Source organism: Haliotis rufescens, unplaced genomic scaffold, assembly GCF_023055435.1.
Source record: "Haliotis rufescens isolate VD_foot unplaced genomic scaffold, xgHalRufe1.0.p SCAF_11, whole genome shotgun sequence".
Classification (NCBI taxonomy): domain Eukaryota; kingdom Metazoa; phylum Mollusca; class Gastropoda; order Lepetellida; family Haliotidae; genus Haliotis; species Haliotis rufescens.
In genome coordinates, this window is record NW_025963791.1 from 19,723,126 (window position 1) to 19,746,048 (window position 22,923).

Here is a 22,923-nt window from a genome sequence, read left to right on the forward strand (position 1 = left end):
AGGTAAATACTTTTATGGCGTTCAGCAACATCGTTTGTAATCAGCTGTGCTACAGGTAAATACTTTTATGGCGTTCAGCAACATCGTCTGTAATCAGCTGGGCTACAGGTAAATACTTTTATGGCGCTCAGCAACATCGTCTGTAATCAGCTGGGCTACAGGTAAATACAGTCACATTGTTTAACCCCGAATTGCTTTCCCTATCAGGCACTGAGTAGTGTGTATGGCATGACTATCGATGCATGGAGGGTTTAACAACATGAACCGTTTGAACTAAACGATGATTAAGAGAATGAATGTATAGTGCAAAGTGTCCAGATGATTTGTACATGCCCAATCTCGACTACTCACTAACCGTTCTCTCTGTTGTTTCCAGGATCGTACACAGCACGGTGTTTAAGGCCGGCTCAAGTCGACCGGCCGTTGTCCTCCAACCACGCAACAATAACCAGGACCCACGGAAAATACAGAGTTATTTCAACTGGACGTGAGTTGTCGCCCCTGTTTGTGTAGCCGTTAGGAAGTAGGTGTATATAGCAGCAGTAAAACGTCTGATTATTGATACAGACTCTGTTTTAATGCCCTTTTAAATATCAATGACCAGTGTCCTTTTGGTCTCACTTGATATTGTTAAAATGAAACACATTCTTGTAAAAACTAATAATCTGCATTTTTTAGAAACACCCTATCCTGAATATACTCACTTTCAAAAGAAACGCGAATACCATACATGTTGGTTAATGTATATAGAATTGTTCATATTCAAAAGATATAAGATTAGTTCCATGCACAAACGAACATACTGTCATGATGTGTGAACCTACGCTCATGAACGCATCACATGTGACGTGATAGATCCGTGACTCGAAACGCACCATTTGTCTCGTGCAGGGTTAGTGTGTAAAGTTTGGAAATCACGTACAGCATATCGCGATGAGAATAAAGACACTGTGGTTACACTTGACTAATTGTTAGTTTTGTCATTAAGTAGGTACCCATTGGAAACATCTCTTCTTAACTTACATACTTCTCTCTATGTTTCTATGGTTCGCGTTTCTTTTTGCGGTGAGTATATGCATAACGTCAACGCAAGACAATAACAAGTCTCGATTGTCCGATGAACCATTTTTCGACTAAGAGGCTTATATGTTTGAGACGTAAACGTAAGTTGTCCGAGGGGTAATGGTCAGTGTTACATTACAGGTCAAGCTGCTCCAACAATGAGCACGTCAACATCATGTGTGAAGATCCAAGTAAGTCTTCTCAACCCCCATAATTACGGTGGCCCATAAGGGACATGGAGTCTGTTTTTCCATATTTTAATATTTCACTTACTTTTATCATTACCTTTTGCAAATGAACACGTTTTGTCTTACAAATATGTGATAAATCATGTGTAAAGAAGATATTGAATCGCTGAAAAGTGAAACGAAAATGTCAAAAACTAAAATGAAAATGTCAAAAAACAAAATCGAAAATGTCAAAAACTAAAATGAAAATGTCAAAAACAAAAGCGAAAATGTCAAAACTAAAATGAAAATACAGAAAACTATTTCCACCGCGGTGAAAACTATTTCTACCGCGGTGATAATATTTCTACCGCGGTGATAATATTAACACCGCGGTGAAAACTATTTACACCGCGGTGGAAATATTATCACCGCGGTGGAAATAGTTATCTGTATTTTCATTTTAGTTTTTGACATTTTCGCTTTTGTTTTTGACATTTTCATTTTAGTTTTTGACATTTTCGATTTTGATTTTTGACATTTTCATTTTAGTTTTTTGACATTTTCGTTTCACTTTTCAGCGATTCAATAGCTACTTGAAAGTACATTTTCCATGTTTTCAGTTGTTTTTATACATGATTTATCACATATTTGTATGACAAATCGTGTTAATTTGCAAAAGGTTACGATAACAGTACGTGAAATATCAAAATATGGATAAACAGACTCCATGTCCCTAATGGGCCACCGTACATAATGATTCCTGCTTTCGTAACAGCCGTTTCATGCCCGACTTCACCATTCCAGAAAACTCCGTAAATCACAAGCACTGCTGTAAAAGACAGTCTTTGTGACGTGTAATTGATAAATGGATACTGCGTATCAAAGCGACATCAATTAACGCACCACATATTGAACGCAGGTTGGAAATATATCCTGGGCTAATAATAACGTTTTGGTACGTTTTACCACATGATGAATATCAAGGAGTTTATTCAAGTCTTATGTAGCCTCCCTGGTAATATACACGCCAGATGTCACAGTGAGAAGAATATATCGATGAAGGACAAGAGTGCGTGCAGTATCTATCACTGGAACAATGCTAGAGCTGCCACTGCTTATATTGATCTATACTTATATCCAAAATAGACACTATTTTCGAATGATCAGACTAAATGAAACAAAGCTTTTGAGGAGAGAGAAATGTGTAATTATCTGTCAATGTCGTGATGAGGTTTACGTATAGCCAATACCCGATGAAAGAATAGTAAATGGCTCGACCGTGAAGGATATCGTGTTTAGTGACATATCCGCAGCCTGATTACCCCGAGAAGAAATTAAGGCTATGATAAACCACCGACCTCGCAAAAGAAAGTATACACCCATGTTTTGATGGTGCCTAAAATTGAAACAAACAACAAATGTTTTTTGGATGATGATGTATTTGAAACGGGTATCATTTTCGGATGGTTGGACATTGAGTTTGCATTGTTTCAGGGACTATTTTCATAATGATTCTAGTAACGTTTTGATAAAGAGTGTAATTTCTTGGTTAAAAACGTGTATGCTCCTGTGTCGCCACTTTTCAATTGTATGCTTTCTTTTGCGCGGTACTGTAGTGTAAGGCGCATAAGAAATATACGTACAGAATGTCGAGTCAGCAAATTGTAGCCTTTATTGTTCATCGTTTCAGACACGCCAGTCATAAGCCCATTTAAAATCAGTTTGGTAATATACTCCACCAGCATTCTTATTGAAATGAAGATATACTATTCAATATTGGTAGGGATAATCTGGCTGTCCATGTGAGGTCTGAATGTGAATTATTGCTCAGATATGTCATGCGAATAGTATTCGATATTGCCATGGACCCGAAGCTTGTTCAGCTTCCGATTATGCCCTAAGATAGGTGTCCTATCAATTGTTGAGAAAACGTTTCATAAGAAAGATGCAACACGCCTATGACGACAATCTATTGTTTAAACAATCCATTATTCATTTTAGGAATTGACAGTTGTCAATTATACATAATCTTGAACCCATGTTTCAATTAATGTACATGTCAATTATTGTGCGTATCAACGTTAGTTTTCAAACACTACCAGACGGTTTCAATAAATATAACCAGATCATTAAAATCTACTGTAATTACTACTTAGAGTCCCATGAAGATTTCGGGTAGAGAATAGGTCTTCAGCAACCCATGCTTGCCATAGGAGGCGACAATGCTTGTCGTAAAAGGCGACTAACGGGATCGGGTGGTCAGGCTCGTTGACTTGGTTGATCCACGTCATCGTATCACAATTGTTTAGATCGATGCACATGATGTCAATAACTGGATTGTCTCCTCCAAACTCGATTATTAACAGACCGCCGCCAAATAGATGGAATATTGCTCAGTTGGGCAATAAACAACAACAAACAAACAAACAAAATTACTAGTTAGAATACAGAAATGGTAACTTAGTACACCTCAGACTCAGCCCTTCTCATCTGATTGTCTACCCTCACACGTTGAATCAGGGATACTGACAGGTTTACTATATAAAGTATTAAACACTGGCACCCTGAAACATGGGCCGAATGCTTTCTTCACACTGACACACATCGGCATATTTGTTTCAGCTCCATGCAGTGTACACAGCATGGATTTGGCGTTGCACACGGTAGCATGTGATACCGCGAGCTTAATCGATTATATTTCGTTAAATCGTGCTTTATTGAAGATTCCAAGCTCGTGTCATTTGATGTACTGCGTTTAATTATCGCTGAATAGCGCACTGCATGTAATTCACATTTCTTTTCTGAAGTCATTACAACTTTGGATCTTGGACAATTTGGACAAAAGTTTCGATCGCATTTCTATTTTTATCGATATGGATATGTATGGCGCTCAGTCGGCAATCAAAGAATTCTTCTACATTGTGATACTTTTTAAAATATAATTCGATTTAAAACTGTTAAATGTTGTTGTTTTTTTAAAATTCGCATTATACACAACTGCTGATGGGTATCTAATAGGACATCTAATCTTTGAAAATCAATCATTTTTCTTTTTTCGGCACAAATTTACAACATTTGAAACATGGTATGAGTCACGTGGTTGCAAATTCATATCCTACCCGTCTTCATTGAACCAATTTATTTTTACACTCTATTTCCCAGCTATAGATTACATTTTACAAATCTTTGCTGGAATGAGTGATGGTTAAATAGACTTAATCACATAATCAAACAGTTCTTTTTTTATATATATATTCAGCTACATAAAAACAAACTAGGTACGCTTTCTTTTGCCCTCATTTTATATTGCCTACAAGATAACTCGACAATTTCCGAATCTCAACCAAATGATCTCCCTTTGTGGTAATGCATTCCCTAATTCAGCATCGCAATGCAGAAACAATACCTCGATTGTATCAGTGTGTGTCAGTGTGCTACCAGTGTCCATGTGACCCCGCATTCATGATCAGATCACAGTGCGATACATTCATGTGTTAATGTACATAATACAGTGTTCGTTTGTTTGTTTGTTTGTTGTTTAACGCCGCACTCAGCAATATTCCAGTTATATGACGGCGGTTTGTAAATAATCGAGTCTGGACCAGACAATCCAGTGATTGACATCATGGGCATAGATCCACGCAATTGGGATACGATGACATGCATCAACCAAGTCAGCGAGCCTGACCCGATCCCGTTACTCCCCTCTTACGACAAGCATGGGTTGCTGAAGACCTATTCTACCCCGGATCTTCACGGGTCACATAATACAGTGTGATGGTATATATATATACTGCCTGGCAAAAGAAAGTGCACAACCGTGCCTGATGGTAGCTAAATAAGAAACAAACAATGGTTATCCGATGGTGATTTATTTGATACAAGTATCGTGTTTCGGCGACAGAACAGTAACGTTTTGATAACATTTGTAATAGTTTGGTCCAATCCAATTTTCAGCCGCATATTTCTTTCGCACGACATTTTTTGTCGCATTTTTTAGTATACCTAAACTAAAACGTGTGTAACGAATGTGTGTTTGATCTTCAGTCTGCGGCACCCGACCGGCAGTGTACCCGAACGCGCTAAGGATTGTGGGTGGGGACGAGGTGCGACCGGGCACCTGGCCCTGGCTTGTCTCTCTGCACGGGGGCTCTGGCCAAAAGTTCTTCTGTGGGGGCAGCGTCATCAATGAACTGTTCATCCTGACTGCGGCCCACTGTATTGGGGGAGGGTAAGTCCTACATTTGGCAGGTCAAGGGCACGGGTGGTCCAGTGGTCTAGTTATCACATTTGTGCTGAGTTACTTCGCTTAGCCGCAAATGGATCCGCTGATCGCTGGTTCGGAACCGATTATGATTCGTTTGTTTACATTCTTTCTTTGCTCTTGCGTTTACCAAACGGGAAACCGCAACGACCTACATCAGTTTTTTAAGCTTCTACTCACGTGTTAACGCTGACACAGTCGTCATATACTGACATACCGTTCAGCGGCTTTATACTCCAACTCCAACTATTTCAAGGACACTTTCAGGAACAAGCCGTTAAAAGAGAATGTTGATCAAAGTAAAATATTAGTGTTATTATGAAAACAGGCATCTCCACAGATGATTATTGTGTCCTTGTGTTTTCCTCAACCTCTTGGTGGCTCCTAAATCGCCGGGCAAAAGTATGTATATAGCCATGTTTGATGGTGGCTTAAATGAAACAAACAAGAAAGGGTATTTCGATGCTTATGCACTTGATGCGAGTATCATAAATGTGTTTTGGACCTCAAGTTTGCACCGTTTGCAGAGAGTGTTTGCAGCCAAGTAAAGATTGATAACATTTTTATTTTCTTGGTCCCAAAGCGCATACTTTCTTTTGTCCGGACGAAAGTTTATTAAAGACTTAGGAACCGGGTATTGCTATTCTGACTATCCAAATGAGCCTGCTACAAGTGCCTGACTGTATATATCAAGCAAGCCAGACATCAGCCTGCCTGCCTTCGTGCGAATCAAACCAGTCAGTCTCTTACCAAGCCAATATCTGCCAAGTACGCAGGACCTCCATAATCTCAAACCGTACTTACACAATAAGAAATGTTGGTTAAAGAAGCCCTATAACACTGGCAGGCTTACCCGTTTCTCAGATATCCAATGCTTCACCTCCTTAATGAGTGTAAGAATTTTATCAGTTTCATTTGGATGTAGGGATGTTTGGTCGTACTCATTTGAACTTATCGAAGACATTTAATTCAATCTCGACATCATTCATACCGTTTGATGTCTTTGAAAGGCATTTAGAAGTGAGACACATAAGGAAGAGATTTTATGTATGTCAACTTCTTTATTATGAGGAAGACAACGTTTCGGAGTATATGCTTACTCCTTCATCGCCTGATGAAGAAGTAAGCTTATACTCCGAAACGTTCATCAGGTGATGAAGGAGTAAGCATATACTCCGAAACGTTGTCTTCCTCATAATAAAGAAGTTGACATCCATAAAATCTTTTCCTTAAAACGTATGGTGGTTAAACATATTTTACGACAAGTGTTCTATTGGTGTGTAGAGGCGTGCCGTTTCTGCAATGGACGATTCAAGCAGGACACACGAGAAAAGATACCTACTCCAGATACCGGCAGGTCAGGAAAGGACAGAAGTTCTTCACCTACCCGGGCTACAACCACTACACTGTTGAGAACGACATCGCCATCATCAAGCTGGACGAACCCCTCACGTTCAGTGACTACCTGCGACCAATCTGTCTCCCCAAACAGGGTCAGCTCATACCCGTCGGAACCAGATGCATCTCCGCCGGCTGGGGCAAGTCCAGTGATACAGGTAGCGTCTTTATATGTCTTGGCACTGTTAACTTATCCACGGTGATACGCCGAATCTTGATTTGAATTCGTCATGAACACTTTGTTTCTTTTACCTTTCACTTCAGTGACCATGGTACCGAGCAGTAGTATGCACCTTGGCAATAAATTCATCAATTAAAAAATCATTTACTGATAACTGTGCTATTCATTATAATGTGTCAAAAGAACAGGTATTTATTGTTTTCTTTTCTCCGTGAGTGAGTCTTTTAACAATATTCCAGAAATATTCCAGTGGGGACACCAGAAATAGCATTCACACATTGTTCACAAGTGGGGAATAGAACATTGTTCACAAGTGGGGAATAGAACATTGTTCACAAGTGGGGAATAGAACATTGTTCACAAGTGGGGAATAGAACATTGTTCACAGGTGGGGAATAGAACATTGTTCACAAGTGGGGAATAGAACATTGTTCACAGGTGGGGAATAGAACATTGATCACAAGTGGGGAATAGAACATTGATCACAAGTGGGGAATAGAACATTGATCACAAGTGGGGAATAGAACATTGTTCACAAGTGGGGAATAGAACAGGTCCTTCGGCGTAACGAACCAATGCTGTAACCGCTTGGGCAACACAACCCAACCTTGATTTAACAATTGTTTTCTGTAGTATACGTTAAGGGCCCAAAGTTATGAACGCTGTCATCGAAGTCAAAGTTAATTTTTTACCAGTTCTAGTCGCTGCATATAGACCCGTGAAGATACGGGTTAGGATTGGTCCTCAGCAACCCATGCTTGTCGTAAGAGGCGACTAATGGGATCGGGTGGTCAGGCTCGCTGACTTGGTTGATACATGTCATGGTATACCAATTGTGTAGATCGATGCTCATGATGTCAACCACTGGATTGTCTGGTCCATACTCGATTACGTACAGACTGCGGTCATATAGCTGGAATATTGCTGAGTTGTGCGTTAAAGAACAAAAAAAACAAACAACCGCTGTATATTGCTTATGTCGAAACGGGTATTAAACTTGTATTGTCTGCCAGTAGTATCCATGTCCCAAACATGTACTCAGCTGTATATGGACGTTCTCGTGATGTTTCCAGCATTGGACTATGAGCCTGCAGCGCGCCAGGTACAGCTGGACATCGCGGATTGGCACAGCTGTGAGGCGGCCGTACAACGCGCAGAGACCCCGGTGCCCTACAAACTGACCGATAATATGATTTGCGCAGGTGGCTCGGATGGATTTGACGCTTGCGCGGTAAGTGCAATATGTGCATTTCCGGGTGTTGATTACATAATGTATTTGTCTTTACGAGGACCCGCTCCACCAAGCGATCTTATGCCTATCAGTGTGCAAGTCTATTTTAAATGAATTTAATAGATATACACACTCAAATGTGACGAAACCAGTTGATGTCGCTCAGTGAAACTAGGCTATGTTTGAATATTAATTATGAATATAAATATAGATATTAACTTTTCCCTTACTATTAAAAATAGTTACTCCAGAATGATGTCACCAAATATAGAATAGCCTTAACTCGGTCCAGAGTGTTCTCATAATTTAATGATATGGTAGGTTGGCAAATTCCATGTTAGCATTGGAAATTCGTATTTGCCCTTTCAATATTAATGAAATGTAAGACGAATAACATGTTGTTATAGTGTGTCTTTATCATAATACTTTGAGTCGACGATTTCTGTCCGAAAATTAATGTAGATTTCAAAGTGTGTACATCTGATTAATTTCTTACAAGCTGAGCGTCCTAAAATTATTCATAATTTATCTTAAAACATATTTCCTTTGCTCACGATTAGTTATTATATTATCATTTCAGATGTCCATGAAATGTAGCTGTTGTTTATTACCCACGAATGGTCGTCGGCCATTTCTTTGGATGGGTTGGGGAGGGGGTGAAGTAGCAATCTGCCCATGCTTCAAACATCCCTTAATGTATTTTTGTTATTATTTTGTATTTAGGCCTTTGGCCTCTATGGAATAAACTACTACGTTTATGTTAAAGAATGCTTCTAATAGCAACCTGAAACATTATTGTTCAATAGTGCAGGGGGCACGGGTGGCCCAGTCGCCTCAGGCTCCGCATTTCGCTGAGCAGAGTTGTGTCCCTTGAGCATGCCAGAAAAACGCATGATTGTGGGTTTGAATCCCGGTTTGACCCGATTATGTTTCTACGTTTGTTAGCACCATACCCGGGCTCGTGGGTTTGACCGAAGTGGTAAACGTCTGAGACCTGCATCTCTTTGTGCTTTGCCCCATCATAAAACTGACACGCCGTGATATAACTGGAATACTGTTCAAAGCGTCGTTAAACCCACCTCACTCACTAAAGTATGAGAGGTACGATCGTTTCAGCGCTAAGTTCGCTTTGTGGACCGGGTCCCGAAACATAAGCATATTTGTTTGCCATAGCACAACTGTAGAGTAACTGTAACATCAATTTACTGTGTGTGTTTGATCTAACGCCGCACTCAGCAATATTCCAACTATAGGAAGGCGTTCTGTAAATAATCGAGTCTGGACCAGACAACCCAGTGATTAACATCATGAGCATCGATCTACACAACTGGGATACGATGACATGCTAACCATTTTAGCGAGCCTGACCACCCGATACCATTAGTCGCCTTTTACCACAAGTATAGTCGCCTCTTACGGGAAGCAGTAGATTTGAATGAGCCTGACCACCCAATCCCATTAGTCGCCTCTTACGGCAAGCATGGGTTGCTGAAGACCTATTCTCTACCTGGACCTTCACGGGTCTAACGGCACTTTAGCTTTAGCCTTGCACTGTGTTCTTTATTGCAGGGTGACAGTGGCGGTCCGTTCGTGTGCATGAAGCCCAACACGACCAATGTGTGGTTCCAGGCGGGGATAGTATCGTGGGGGATCGGATGCGCCATCCCCAACGCGCCGGGAGTGTACACAGAACTACCCCTTTATGTTAACTGGATAAACGAGGTCATCGCCAACAACACCGACCCGTCGTGATGGACGTGAACTACGGGGAGATGCTGAGGATGGGGGGAGTGACCACCCCCACTCCATCAGTTGAACAACTTGCTCAAACTCTAGAATCAGAAACATGTCCTATAAGAATACAGGTTGCATTATTGCCATACAGAATAACTAATGACACTGGAGCCCCAAACATGGATAGCCATGTCGGGCACGATTCTTTTAACACCAGCAGAACTGGTATTTCCGTGTTGTGTATTCGAGATGTAACTATGACGCCATAATGGACTGTGTCTGTTGACAGTTATATTGAGCTGTGGAGATGACATCATCAACACGTTAACTCAGCGGCAGTGTCTCAAGCGTGCAACATCCCGGCGAGCGTTTCCTGAATATTTCATGAACCCGGGCTATGACGCAAATATTACAGCATCGGACTATGTAATAGAGGCGTTTGATGGTGTGTGACTCCACTCGCGGTTACAACCGTAAGGAGCTGTCGTTACATGTTACATTCTGACGTAATGCCAAACAGCATTCAGGTGAAATCGTGTTGAAAGTACATTTGGTGACATATATTGGTAATTAACATTTCAGAGACATTTTGCATTTCAGTTGATTTCTATTCCCACAAGGCACGGGTGTGACTCTCCTGTTTCGATGGGCAATGGTATAACGTGAACTCTGCGCTTGTTTGCTGTAAATAAGTTATTATTTTACATTAGACCGAGCCTGCATTGTGGATAGTGTCGTGGCTCCATCATGCGTTGGAAACATATTGATTGTTTTGTACATTTATTTCATGTCAGATCAGACTGGGTATTTCAGTCTTGGTTGCACGCACATGCGCGGTATGTGTTGTCGGTTGTGCCAATGTGAGACCATATCGTCATGCATTAATTGAAACCAAATTACTACCTGATAATGATGTGGTCCAAGACTGACCGTCGGCTGGTTGAAACAGAATAACATCATATACACTTGTTGAGACCACTTACAAAGGCTGAACATGTGTTAATCGGTAATGTTCATAGTCATTAATGGTGTTTCATTTGATGTCATTTGATGTCATTTTCGATGCATTTATTTTCAAAATGTTCAATCATTGATAAGCATGTTCCACTTTTTGAAGAGACTGTTAACACAGGTGTGGTCATAGTAGGTCAGCTATCTCATCTCCTGCTTGTCCAACCTACTGATGACATCTACGCTGCCATGCACGGAGACCACAACACCTGTAGCAGCACACGACTTTGACCAACCCATTTGGAAACGAGCTGTGTGTTTGTATTGCCAGGGCTCGTTTAACAACGTTATCTTCGCTTTATGATTGTGGCTAACTATGTAAGTACTGGAGTTATGACAGGTTAGTGTTGACATGGCTCGCTGGAACACCGAACAAAGACTATAATCCCAGTTGTCAGTGTTCCTTAGATAATCAAGAGTCACGTGTCCTTTGCTTGATTGAATAATTCGATCTATTTTACAAATTTGCTGATTCTATCTGTTTCTATTCATAAGTTGTGTTCAGAAGTCATTTTTGCAAAAAAAACTACTGATATTTTTGAAACATTCTCGTATTTCCTCTGACTCCATTTTGAAATTAATTCATTCAAGTGACTATCACGTAGTATTTAGCCTAGCCGGAGTCTCTCAGCTGTATTCTCTAGATCATGGTATTTCTGTTAAGTCAAAACAATCTATGTTCAAATTAGCCACGATATCATTCAAACTTTCTGCGGCATGATTTGGCGGTACTTGGGCTACAGTGACGTATAACTACGCCAATACCTCCACAGTTTCATATAGTGAGCAGTTTCAAGAACTCCTTTGACAGTTGCTGAACCAGGGTTCATTCTAACATGCACGTCATATTGTCGCCATGCGTCATTACCATGAACGAGAATGGTGATCTTTGGGTAGTATCTATCTATATCTTCTCAATGCCACACGAGCCAGATATCATAAAATAAACTCAATATATATCACTGTATTCTTAATAATCACTTGTAGTATAGAACTTGAAGGTTAGTGACGATAATATCAACGTTCTTTGTATCAAGCATCATATGTATCGCCTTCCAATACACGGTCACTCTTAACTTGCGTACTACCAGTATGCCGTAACTACCGCCATCACCGTCATAGAATGACCTTGACCTTGGCTCGACACACGGGCAAGGCAAGACATCTCTGTGTGCAACTTTTCCAACCGCAAAGCTCGCAATTAACATAACATGAAAGTGATTTCCGAGATTAAAACTGAAAACATACAGAGCCATTTAATTGAAGAACCGTACCAGCTAAACACATACAACAAACGCCGTTCTAACGAATTGATAAGCTTGTACGTAAAACTCATTCAACTGTCCAAGTGTGTTTTATGTGCCCAGTCATCGATGTTGACAGTCGTGATTTTTGTGATTAAAGCGAGCCATGTGACGTAAATTCGTGATGTTACATTTCACAAAACGTACTCTGTGACACGAGAGCGAGGCTTGTTTTGTTCCAAACCCTGCAATGGCATTATTAGGTACGGCTTTATCGTATACAGAGAAACCTTGCTAATCCGGACGGCAGAGTACCCAATGCAGTAGTCCGAATTAACGGGGATTCGGACTGACGACATGTTCTCTGTACACTGACGTGATGTGTTTCACAAGAGCCTGGGGCTCGTTCCACAAAGCGATCTTAGCGCTAAGATCATCGCAAGGCTTTGTTAAAGTTTGGGAGTTAAATAGCCTTTGCGCTAAGATCGCTTTGAGGCACGGGACCCTGATAACTTCTATGTATGTTCAGCCTTGACGGTGCCTGACAAGGGCTCCCAGGGAACACGTCACCAGTAGCCACACCCCGTGTTGTGTCATGCATGCTTGGTGTCCCGGCTCACATGCCCGCCTTTATATATTATGGCGAATCCCCTTGTGTTTTCTCTTTGCACTTTGTCATATTTTTAAAGTTTATCATGTGTCATTAATATTGTTATAACAGTTCATATATTTCGTCCATGTTACGTAGAGTATTTGTATTCATTATCAATCAGATTTTTATTACCGCATATATGTTTAAATACACTATAGATACTTTTTCAAACAGTTTATTTTAGAAGATTACGTGTGAATAAAAGCGTTGTAATTAATCAGTACATTAAAATTGCTTGAAACACAATATTCGGATTTTATCACTTGGGATTTCATTACTACTTCGTAAGTGTTACCTAATTCCGATTTGGTCTTAAACAAGAGCGCCACAGCACGAGTACCCTTTTGTACATAACTGCCAGGCCTAGAGCTGAGGTGAGGTGAAATGGGGTTTAACGTCACGTTCAAGATTATTGCACTTATGTAGTGACGTACACAGTCGTGTGTGGCTGCTTGTACTAGTCCGGACTGATGCCGATTTATAGTGCTAGCACACTGAGATACCATACCGCAGTTTAACATGAATACCCCACTCAGACACAGTATACTGACTCTGAGCCGACCAGTCCTTGTTTTAGCCCCTTAATGCCGAGCGCCAGACAGGGTAACAACAAGTACCATCTTTTAACGTCTTTTGGTATGATCGAAATCCGGACCTTCCGCTCTCCGGGCGGACGCTCTTTTACTAGACCACGGAGGCGGTCGCCGGGCCTAAAGGACATCGTGTTTAGTGATATATCGACACGAGACTCCCACGAGAAGAAATTAAGGGTATAGTAAACTGCCGGGCCAAAGAAAGTTTAATGGTGGCTGAAAATGAAACAAACAAGAAATGGGTATTCGATGGATCTATTTTATGCAGGTATCATGGTTTTGGACCTTAAGTTGGTAGTGTTTCGGCGATTGTTTTCAGACTAGCAAGGTTTTGATACTGTTTGTAATTTTCAAGCGTATACTTTCTTTGCCCGACCGTTTAGTCTGAATTGTGTATGCGCTAGAACATATGCTATGGTCATAAAGAAAGCACGTCACACTTGGACGTCAGCTACTTGGACGATCCCACACACTTTGATGTGCATCACATGCAATGAGACGGCAGATCGTAGACTCATGCTGACGTCATACCTGCTTCAGCCATAGCCAATGCTCGATGGCGATGGCCCGACGTTCAGTGTCACTAAAAGAACTTCGGATAGAAACAGAGGAAAATAAGAAACTATACCTCTCAGTTGATTTCAAATTAGCAATATTAAATGCACAAGCGCTTAGTCGGCACTAAAATAATACTTCTACATGGTTTTATTTTAGTAAAAAAAAAATTAAAAATTAAAATAATTTTTCACATAATACACAACTGGGTATCCTAGATATGTTATCTTTCAAAATCAATACATTTGCTTTTTTTCGGCAAAAACCATTTCGAACATGGTAGGGGTCATGAGGTTGCAAATCTATTTCTTGCCCCAGTCTTCATTGAACCAGGGGTGAGGTGAAATGGGGTTTAACGTCGCGTCCAAGATTATTGCACTTATATAGCGACGTGCATGTACGTGTGTGTGTTTGTGTGGCTGCTTGTACTAGTCCGAACTGATGCCGATTTATAGTGCTAGCTCACTGACATACCATGCCACAGTTTAACATGAATACCCCACTCAGACACAGTATACTGACTCCGAGCCGACCAGTCCTTGTTGAGCGCCAGACAGGGCGAACCCCGGACCTTCCGCTCTCCGGGCGGACGCTCTACCACTAGACCACGGAGGCGGTCCATTGAACCAGAGACCATAATGGCCTATGATTGAACCAATCTATTTTAACACAAAATTACCCAGCCACAGATTACCTGTAACTGTTGCAGGAAGGTGTGATGGTTAAATAGGCATAATGAGAGTTAACAACGGTTCTTTCACATTTCAATTACATAAAAAACAACTCGGTATACTTTCTTTCCCCCTCAGTTTATGTACCCCGAAAAAACACATTCTTCCTGAAGAGCTTGGCGTAATTGCTTCACATATTTTTACCCTGTTTGACGTTCATGTGAACGTCTGCCTTGCTCATACCACAAATGCTGAATTTTATTGAGTTCCTGTGACACTGAAAACCAAGGCAGTGCGTTTTTATGAAAATGTACTCTTTTCAAGTGTCAAGATTTCCTTATCTAAAGTTTGAAACCTGGCTACATTTTGATTTGATCCTTGCGCTGTCGATACCATATCCGTGCTCGTTAGTTTCAGCCGAGCAGCAGGGCTGTAAACGTCAGCGACCTTCATCGCTATGCTGTTTCCTCCTGATTTAAGCCCATACGACTTGGGGAAACTGAGCCACTCATACGACTTGGGGAAACTGAGCCACTCATACGACTTGGGGAAACTGAGCCACTCATACGACTTGGGGAAACTGAGCCACTCATACGACTTGGGGAAACTGAGCCACTCATACGACTTGGGGAAACTGAGCCACTCATACGACTTGGGGAAACTGAGCCACTCTTGAGAGTGACATAACACCAAACTCACATCTGATGGTTGGATCTACGATGTTGCAAACATTCTCGTTATTTGCAGATTACTTACAGATCCCAACTACTTGTTCCTTGTTCCCCCATTGTTACTTCTGGCTGTGATCAAAACGAAACACTGGCTGACAGACTCCGACCATCGATCGTTTATAATCTATCCCCTCTGTTCGGTAGTTTCACAGCTTGAAGACAAATTTAAATGTTAATGCCTGAGAGATTTTCAATCCATGTCACTTGTAAAACGTCAGCAAACAAAAAAACGGAAATGCCAATACTCGCGAGCAGCTGCATCAACAATGATGGCACCGTTGATGACACACAAGTGTGAAATGTCATAAGCAGTGACACATATGTCTTCATAACATGCATATCGTATCAACACTGTGAAGTCCTGTGTATTCGTGACATGCCACAGGTGTTTTGTGATCTAGAAGATGTGTTGTCCAGATGCAATGAGATGTGGCAACAAATGCTTTCACTGGTGTGTGTAGATGTGTTATCTAGGAGGTGTATTATCTGGGAGATGTGTTTTTATCTAGGAGAGATATTATCCAGGGGATGTTTTATCTTGGAGGTGCATTATCTAGGAGAAATATTTTGTAGAAGATGTGTTGTCCAGATGCAATGAGATGTAGCAACAGATGCTTTCACTGGTGTGTGTAGAGGTGTTATCTAGGAGGTGTATTATCTGGGAGATGTGTTTTTATCTAGGAGAGATATTATCTAGGGGATGTTTTATCTTGGAGGTGCATTATCTAGGAGAAATATTTTGTAGAAGATGTGTTGTCCAGATGCAATGAGATGTAGCAACAGATGCTTTCACTGGTGTGTGTAGATGTGTTATCTAGGAGGTGTATTATCTGGGAGATGTGTTTTTATCTAGGAGAGATATTATCTAGGGGATGTGTTATCTTGGGAGGTGCATTATCTAGGAGATTTGTTATCTAGGAGAAATATTATCTAGGGGATGTGTAATCCAGGAGAGATATAATCTATCGTATGTGTTATCTTGGAGATGCATTATCTAGGAGATGTGTTATCAAAGATATGTGTTATCAAGTAGATGTGTTATCTAGGGGATGTGTTATGGGATGTGTTATCTTTGAGATGCATTATCTAGCAGATGTGTTATCGAGGTTTTTTGTTATCTAGGAGATGTGTTATGTAGGAGAGATATGATCCAGGGGATGTGTTATGTAGGAGAGATATGATCCAGGGGATGTGTTATGTAGGAGAGATATGATCCAGGGGATGTGTTATGTAGGAGAGATACGATCCAGGGGATGTGTTATCTAGGATACTTATTATCCAGGGGATGTGTTATCTAGGGGATGTGTTATCGAGGTTGTTTTTTTTTTTATCTAGGAGATGTGTTATGTAGGAGAGATATGATCCAGGGGATGTGTTATGTAGGAGAGATATGATCCAGGGGATGTGTTATGTAGGAGAGATATGATCCAGGGGATGTGTTATCTAGGATATTTATTATCCAGGGGATATATTATCTAGGGGATGTGTTATCTTGGAGGGATATAATCCAGGAGATGTGTTATCAAGGAGATGCATTATCTAGGAGATGTGTTACCTAGGAGATGTGTTATCTAGGAGATTTATTATCTAGGGGGGTGTTATCCAGGAGATGTGTTATTTAGGCGATGCATTTTCTTAGAGACGTGTTGTCCAGAAGATGTGATAACTATCGTATGTGTTATTTAGGAGATATGAAGTCAAGGGGATGTGTTATCTACCCCATCTTGAAACACACGAGCACGGGCATGGTGTCAGCAACTTGGAACCATAATCAAGGGGAATCTAGTATCCAAATCCACGACCATAGCATTTGATACCGCCGACTGACGCAACTCTACACAGCCAATTACAGCCACTTAGCTGGCTGGACAACCAATCACAACTGTTTTTTCTGCTTTCTCTCCTGCTATACGGGGGTTACATTTTTCCTGCTTTCCCTCCTGCTATATAGGGGGTTACATTTTTCCTGCTTTCTCTCCTGCTATACAGGGGTTACATTTTTCCTGCTTTCTCTCCTGCTATACAGGGGTCACATTTTTCCTGCTTTCTCTCCTGCTATATAGGGGTTTTATTTTTCCTGCTTTCTCTCCTGCTATACAGGGGTAACATTTGTCCTGTTTTCCCTCCTTCTATACAGGGGTTACATTTGTTCTGCTTTCTCTCCTGCTATACAGGGGTTACATTTTTCCTGCTTTCTCTCCTGCTATACAGGGGTTACATTTGTACTATTTTCCCTTCTGCTATATAGGGGTAACATTTGTCCTGCTTTCTCTCCTGCTATACAGGGGTTACATTTGTCCTGCTTTCCCTCCTGGTATATAGGGGGTACATTTTTCCTGCTTTCCCTCCTGCTATATAGGGGTTACATTTTCCTGCTTTCTCTCCTGCTATACAGGGGTTACATTTTTCCTGCTTTCCCTCCTGCTATATAGGGGTTACATTTTTCCTGCTTTCTCTCCTGCTATATAGGGGGTACATTTTCTCTGCTTTCTCTCCTGCTATATAGGGGTTACACTTCTCCTGCTTTCGCTCCTGCTATACAGGGGTTACACTTCTCCTGCTTTCTCTCCTGCTATACGGGGGTTACACTTCTACTGCTTTCTCTCCTGCTATACAGGGGTAACATTTTTCCTGCTTTCTCTCCTGCTATACAGGGTTACATTATTCCTGCTTTCTCTCCTGCTATACAGGGGTTACATTTGTCCTGCTTTCTCTTCTGCTATACAGGGGTTACATTTGTCCTGCTTTCTCTCCTGCTATACAGGGGTTACATTATTCCTGCTTTCCCTCCTGCTATACAGGGTTACATTATTCCTGCTTTCTCTCCTGCTATACAGGGGTTACATTTGTCCTGCTTTCTCTCCTGCTATATAGGGGGTTACATTTGTCCTGCTTTCTCTCCTGCTATACAGGGGTTACATTTGTACTGTTTTCCCTCCTGCTATACAGGGGTTACATTTGTCCTGCTTTCTCTCCTGCTATACAGGGGTTACATTTGTCCTGCTTTCTCTCCTGCTATATAGGGGTTACATTTTTCCTGCTTTCTCTCCTGCTATATAGGGGGTACATTTTCTCTGCTTTCTCTCCTGCTATATAGGGGTTACACTTCTCCTGCTTTCGCTCCTGCTATACAGGGGTTACACTTCTCCTGCTTTCTCTCCTGCTATACGGGGGTTACACTTCTCCTGCTTTCTCTCCTGCTATACAGGGGTTACATTTTTCCTGCTTTCTCTCCTGCTATACAGGGTTACATTATTCCTGCTTTCTCTCCTGCTAAACAGGGGTTACATTTGTCCTGCTTTCTCTTCTGCTATACAGGGGTTACATTTGTCCTGCTTTCTCTCCTGCTATACAGGGGTTACATTATTCCTGCTTTCCTTCCTGCTATACAGGGGTTACATTTGTCCTGCTTTCTCTCCTGCTATATAGGGGGTTACATTTGTCCTGCTTTCTCTCCTGCTATACAGGGGTTACATTTGTCCTGCTTTCTCTCCTGCTATACAGGGGTTACATTTGTCCTGCTTTCTCTCCTGCTATATAGGGGTTACATTTGTCCTACTTTCTCTCCTGCTATACAGGGGTGCACGTTGTTCCTGCTTTCTATACTTCACAGTAATAACTTAATCAAACTGTTCATCTAATCATTAACACAGAAGACGGGCAGACAACACTACGAAATCAGTATCATTGTCCTGCGCAATAATGCTACTCAAGACCCGCCGTCCCTATTATCAGACAATAGGGAAACAGTCTTCCGGTAGTGGGCGTGGCCTAATACAGTCTTAGGTTTGTGGAAACATAAACGCAAAAAGAAATGTTTAGGTTAGCCAATCACATACCAGAGAATCATTTACGATTATGTATTTGCAATGAACCTAGCACAAGATGAGAAATAATCAATTCGTAACACGCGGTCCTCAAATTTTTATACAGCTTGAAGCTGAAACATGTGTCTTGCGTATCATTGTAGCATTGTGGTGTGTGGAAATACAGAAATAAAGGACGAGTGGTCGTTGTTTATCGTACAATAAAACACTACAGGGAGAATAAACCGTTAGGGGCGCAGCCCCGAAACAAGTCATTTGGGGTTCTGAATAGATTATTACCATGGGTTCTGAATAGATATTACCAACATTGGTACCTGTTTCACGGTATAATAATACTATTGAGAGTGAGTTATGATTAACACAGCTTGAAACACGGCCTGTCAGCTTGTGTGTGTGTGTGTGTGTGTGTCGGGGGGGGGGGGGGGGTAGCCTTGTGGTTACAGCGTTCGCTTGTCACGCCGAAGATCCGGGTTCGATTCCCGACTTGGGTACAATGTGTGAAGCCCATTACTGGTGTCCCCCGCCGTGATATTGCTGGAATATTGCTAAAAGCGGCGTAAAACCATACTCGCTCACTCATTCAGACTCCAATTTCTGCGTTTAGCTGCATCTGATCTAAAACTAGACTGATAACACTACGCGCCAATACATTATCTCCTGTGAGGACGCACAAGCTCGAGGATAATTATTATAAGAAACTTATTTTTTCTGGGGTCATTAAATCTAATGCTGGCTGTAAGAACCAAAGCCATGGCATTTTACGTCTGTATTTCTGATTTGATTGAGTCTTATTTGTATGTACGTAGAGACGGTTGCCAAAAACGCGATCTGCTACTTTTCACCGTCACAAACCCGGAGAGCCCGATTCTATCAACTAGCTTACTTTCGGCGCTCAATCATCGTGAAAGTAAGTGGTATTTATATACAGAGGCCATTTATCATGATAAGTTAACACGTCAATGTGCGTATGTGAGTTTCCAACATGTTCAAAGTGGCTGCGACGAGTCAACCCCGTGACCTCAGAGATGAACCCCTCGATAATACAGGCGTCACCCGATGGCCAATGACGCGGATCTCCCATGATGGGTGTCAGGGATAGAGTCACGTGACACATGATGGATGAACATGGTCGGGGAAGGTGATGGTACTAGAACCAGTTTGTTAGCATGACGATGCATGTCTTGTAACGATGGGCAACATAAATAGACATCCTCAGACAGATTGAGTGACCTCCCTGGGTAAAAATCCCCATGGTGAAATGGATACCCTGTGGGGTTTTGTCAGATAATTCTTATCCTCCTGAAAGTAACTGATTTTGGTGAGTATAAAAGATGCGTTCGTGTATGGTTACATATCAATATCTTGGCATGTCAACGAATCCGACCTCCCATGTTAATCGTATAAATCTGATAAATAGCTCTGTCCGAGGCCTTCTGTCCTGAACATGCACACGCTATCGGTGAGTCCTGGCTGATTTAGTATCCCCTCGGACCAACACGGCTTGGATCTATGCACACGCCATCTGTCTTTCCTGGCTGGTTTAGTATCCCCTCGGACCAACACGGCGTGGATCTATGCACACGCTATCGGTCTTTCCTGGCTGATTTAGTATCCCCTCGGACCAACACGACGTGGATCTATGCACACGCTATCTGTCTTTCCTGGCTGACTATCTGTCTCCTCTGAGCCGCATGGCGTGGATCTATGCACATCCTATCGGTCTTTCCTGGCTGACTAAGTGTCTCCTCGGACCCGCACGGCGTGGATCAATGCCCACGCTATCGGTCTTACCTGGCTGACTAAGTGTCTCCTCGGACCCGCACGGCGTGGATCTATGCACACGCTATCGGTCTTACCTGGCTGACTAAGTGTCTCCTCGGACCCGCACAGCGTGGATCTATCTATGCACACGCTATCGGTCTTTCCATGCTGATTTAGTATCCCCTCCGACCAACACGACGTGGATCTATGCAGACGATATCGGTCTTACCTTGCTGACTATCTGTCTCCTCGGACCCGCACAGCGTGGATCTATCTATGCACACGCTATCGGTCTTTTCTTGCTGATTTAGTATCCCCTCCGACCAACACAACGTGGATCTATGCACACGCAATCGGTAAGTCTTGGCTGATTTAGTATCCCCTCGGACCAACACGACGTGGATCTATGCACATCCTATCTGTCTTTCCTGGCTGACTATCTGTCTCCTCGGAGCCGCATGGCGTGGATCTATGTACACGCCATCTGTCTTTCCTGGCTGACTAAGTGTCTCCTCGGGCCCGTACGGCGTGGATCTATGCACACGCTATCGGTCTTTCCTAGCTGACTAAGTGTCTCCTCGGACCCGCACGGCGTGGATCAATGCCCACCCTATCGGTCTTTCCTAGCTGACTAAGTGTCTCCTCGGACCCGCACGGCGTGGATCAATGCCCACCCTATCGGTCTTTCCTAGCTGACTAAGTGTCTCCTCGGACCCGCACGGCGTGGATCAATGCCCACCCTATCGGTCTTACCTGGCTGACTAAGTGTCTCCTCGGACCCGCACAGCGTGGATCTATGCACACGCTATCGGTCTTTCCTAGCTGATTTAGTATCCCCTCGGACCAACACGTTGTGGATCAATGCCCACGCTATCGGTCTTACCTGGCTTACTAAGTGTCTCCTCGGACCCGCACGGCGTGGATCTATGCACACGCTATCGGTCTTTCCTAGCTGATTTAGTATCCCCTCCGACCCGCACGGTGTTGGTCTATGCACACGATATCGGTCTTACCTGGTTGACTAAGTGTCTCCTCGGACCCGCACGGTCGGTTGAGGTGAGGTTGAAGAATTTGATTCATGTAGCGATTTGCTGTCAAATTTCCCTGAACCCCAACCAAGTCAGATCTCGTGGTGTAGGATATGGCCCCCCACACCATGACACTACCGCCACCGAAATTGTCGAATTCACGTTCACAATGTGGGGCAAAGCGCTCATTTCGACGATAAACACATTGTCTTCCATCTCGCCGGTGAAAAAGAAATCGTGATTCATCGCTAAACCACACTCTTCTCCAGTTTCTCAAATTCAAAGGCTGTAAGGTATGGCACCAACGCAAGCGTCGCTGTCGATGGATCTATTGCAAAACAGGGACGATAACTGGTCTTCTGGGTCGGACTCCAGCCTCGCGAAGATGGTTCCTGACAGTTTGGTCCGATATCCTCCCCAAACCAGGGATGCGTCCTGCAGTATCCGTAGCTGTTGCATTGCGATTACGTAGATTGAACAGTCGAATGTAGTGTAGCGATCCCGTGCAGGGGTGGTAACTTTTGGTCGGCCGGTTCTCGGACGGTCTGCAGTGGAATTGAACTGTGTGTATCGGTCACAAAGGCGGCAAATGGTGCTGTGGTGGACGATGAAGTGGCCTGCAACAGAAGACTGCGATTCCCCTCTTTGGATACGTCCTGTGGCGATGTTCCGAATCGGCAGCGCTGAGTCTCGGCATTTTCGAACTTGAAAAATGTTGACAATTGAATGACAAATTATTGGCTCATGCTTGCCTTTTTATAGCCGCTACCACGAGTTACGAATGCCACAACTTTCACGTGCATTTTGCTT

General features: G+C 42.4%; 1 protein-coding gene across 3 annotated transcripts in view; it reads left to right on the top strand.

The window, feature by feature from the left end:
* LOC124137253 (atrial natriuretic peptide-converting enzyme-like) overlaps window positions 1–13,193 on the top strand; it is a 205,531-nt gene extending 192,338 nt beyond the window's left edge. For all 3 annotated transcript variants that reach the window (XM_048392392.1, XM_048392391.1, XM_048392390.1), the window contains exons 15-20: window positions 377–487; window positions 1,204–1,253; window positions 5,280–5,463; window positions 6,781–7,052; window positions 8,149–8,306; window positions 9,876–13,193. In XM_048392392.1, the coding sequence (XP_048248349.1) occupies window positions 377–487; window positions 1,204–1,253; window positions 5,280–5,463; window positions 6,781–7,052; window positions 8,149–8,306; window positions 9,876–10,058 (958 nt within the window). In that variant the 3' untranslated portion in view covers window positions 10,059–13,193. The remainder of the gene's footprint in view (window positions 1–376; window positions 488–1,203; window positions 1,254–5,279; window positions 5,464–6,780; window positions 7,053–8,148; window positions 8,307–9,875) is intronic.
* The last annotated feature ends 9,730 nt before the right edge of the window (window positions 13,194–22,923 follow it).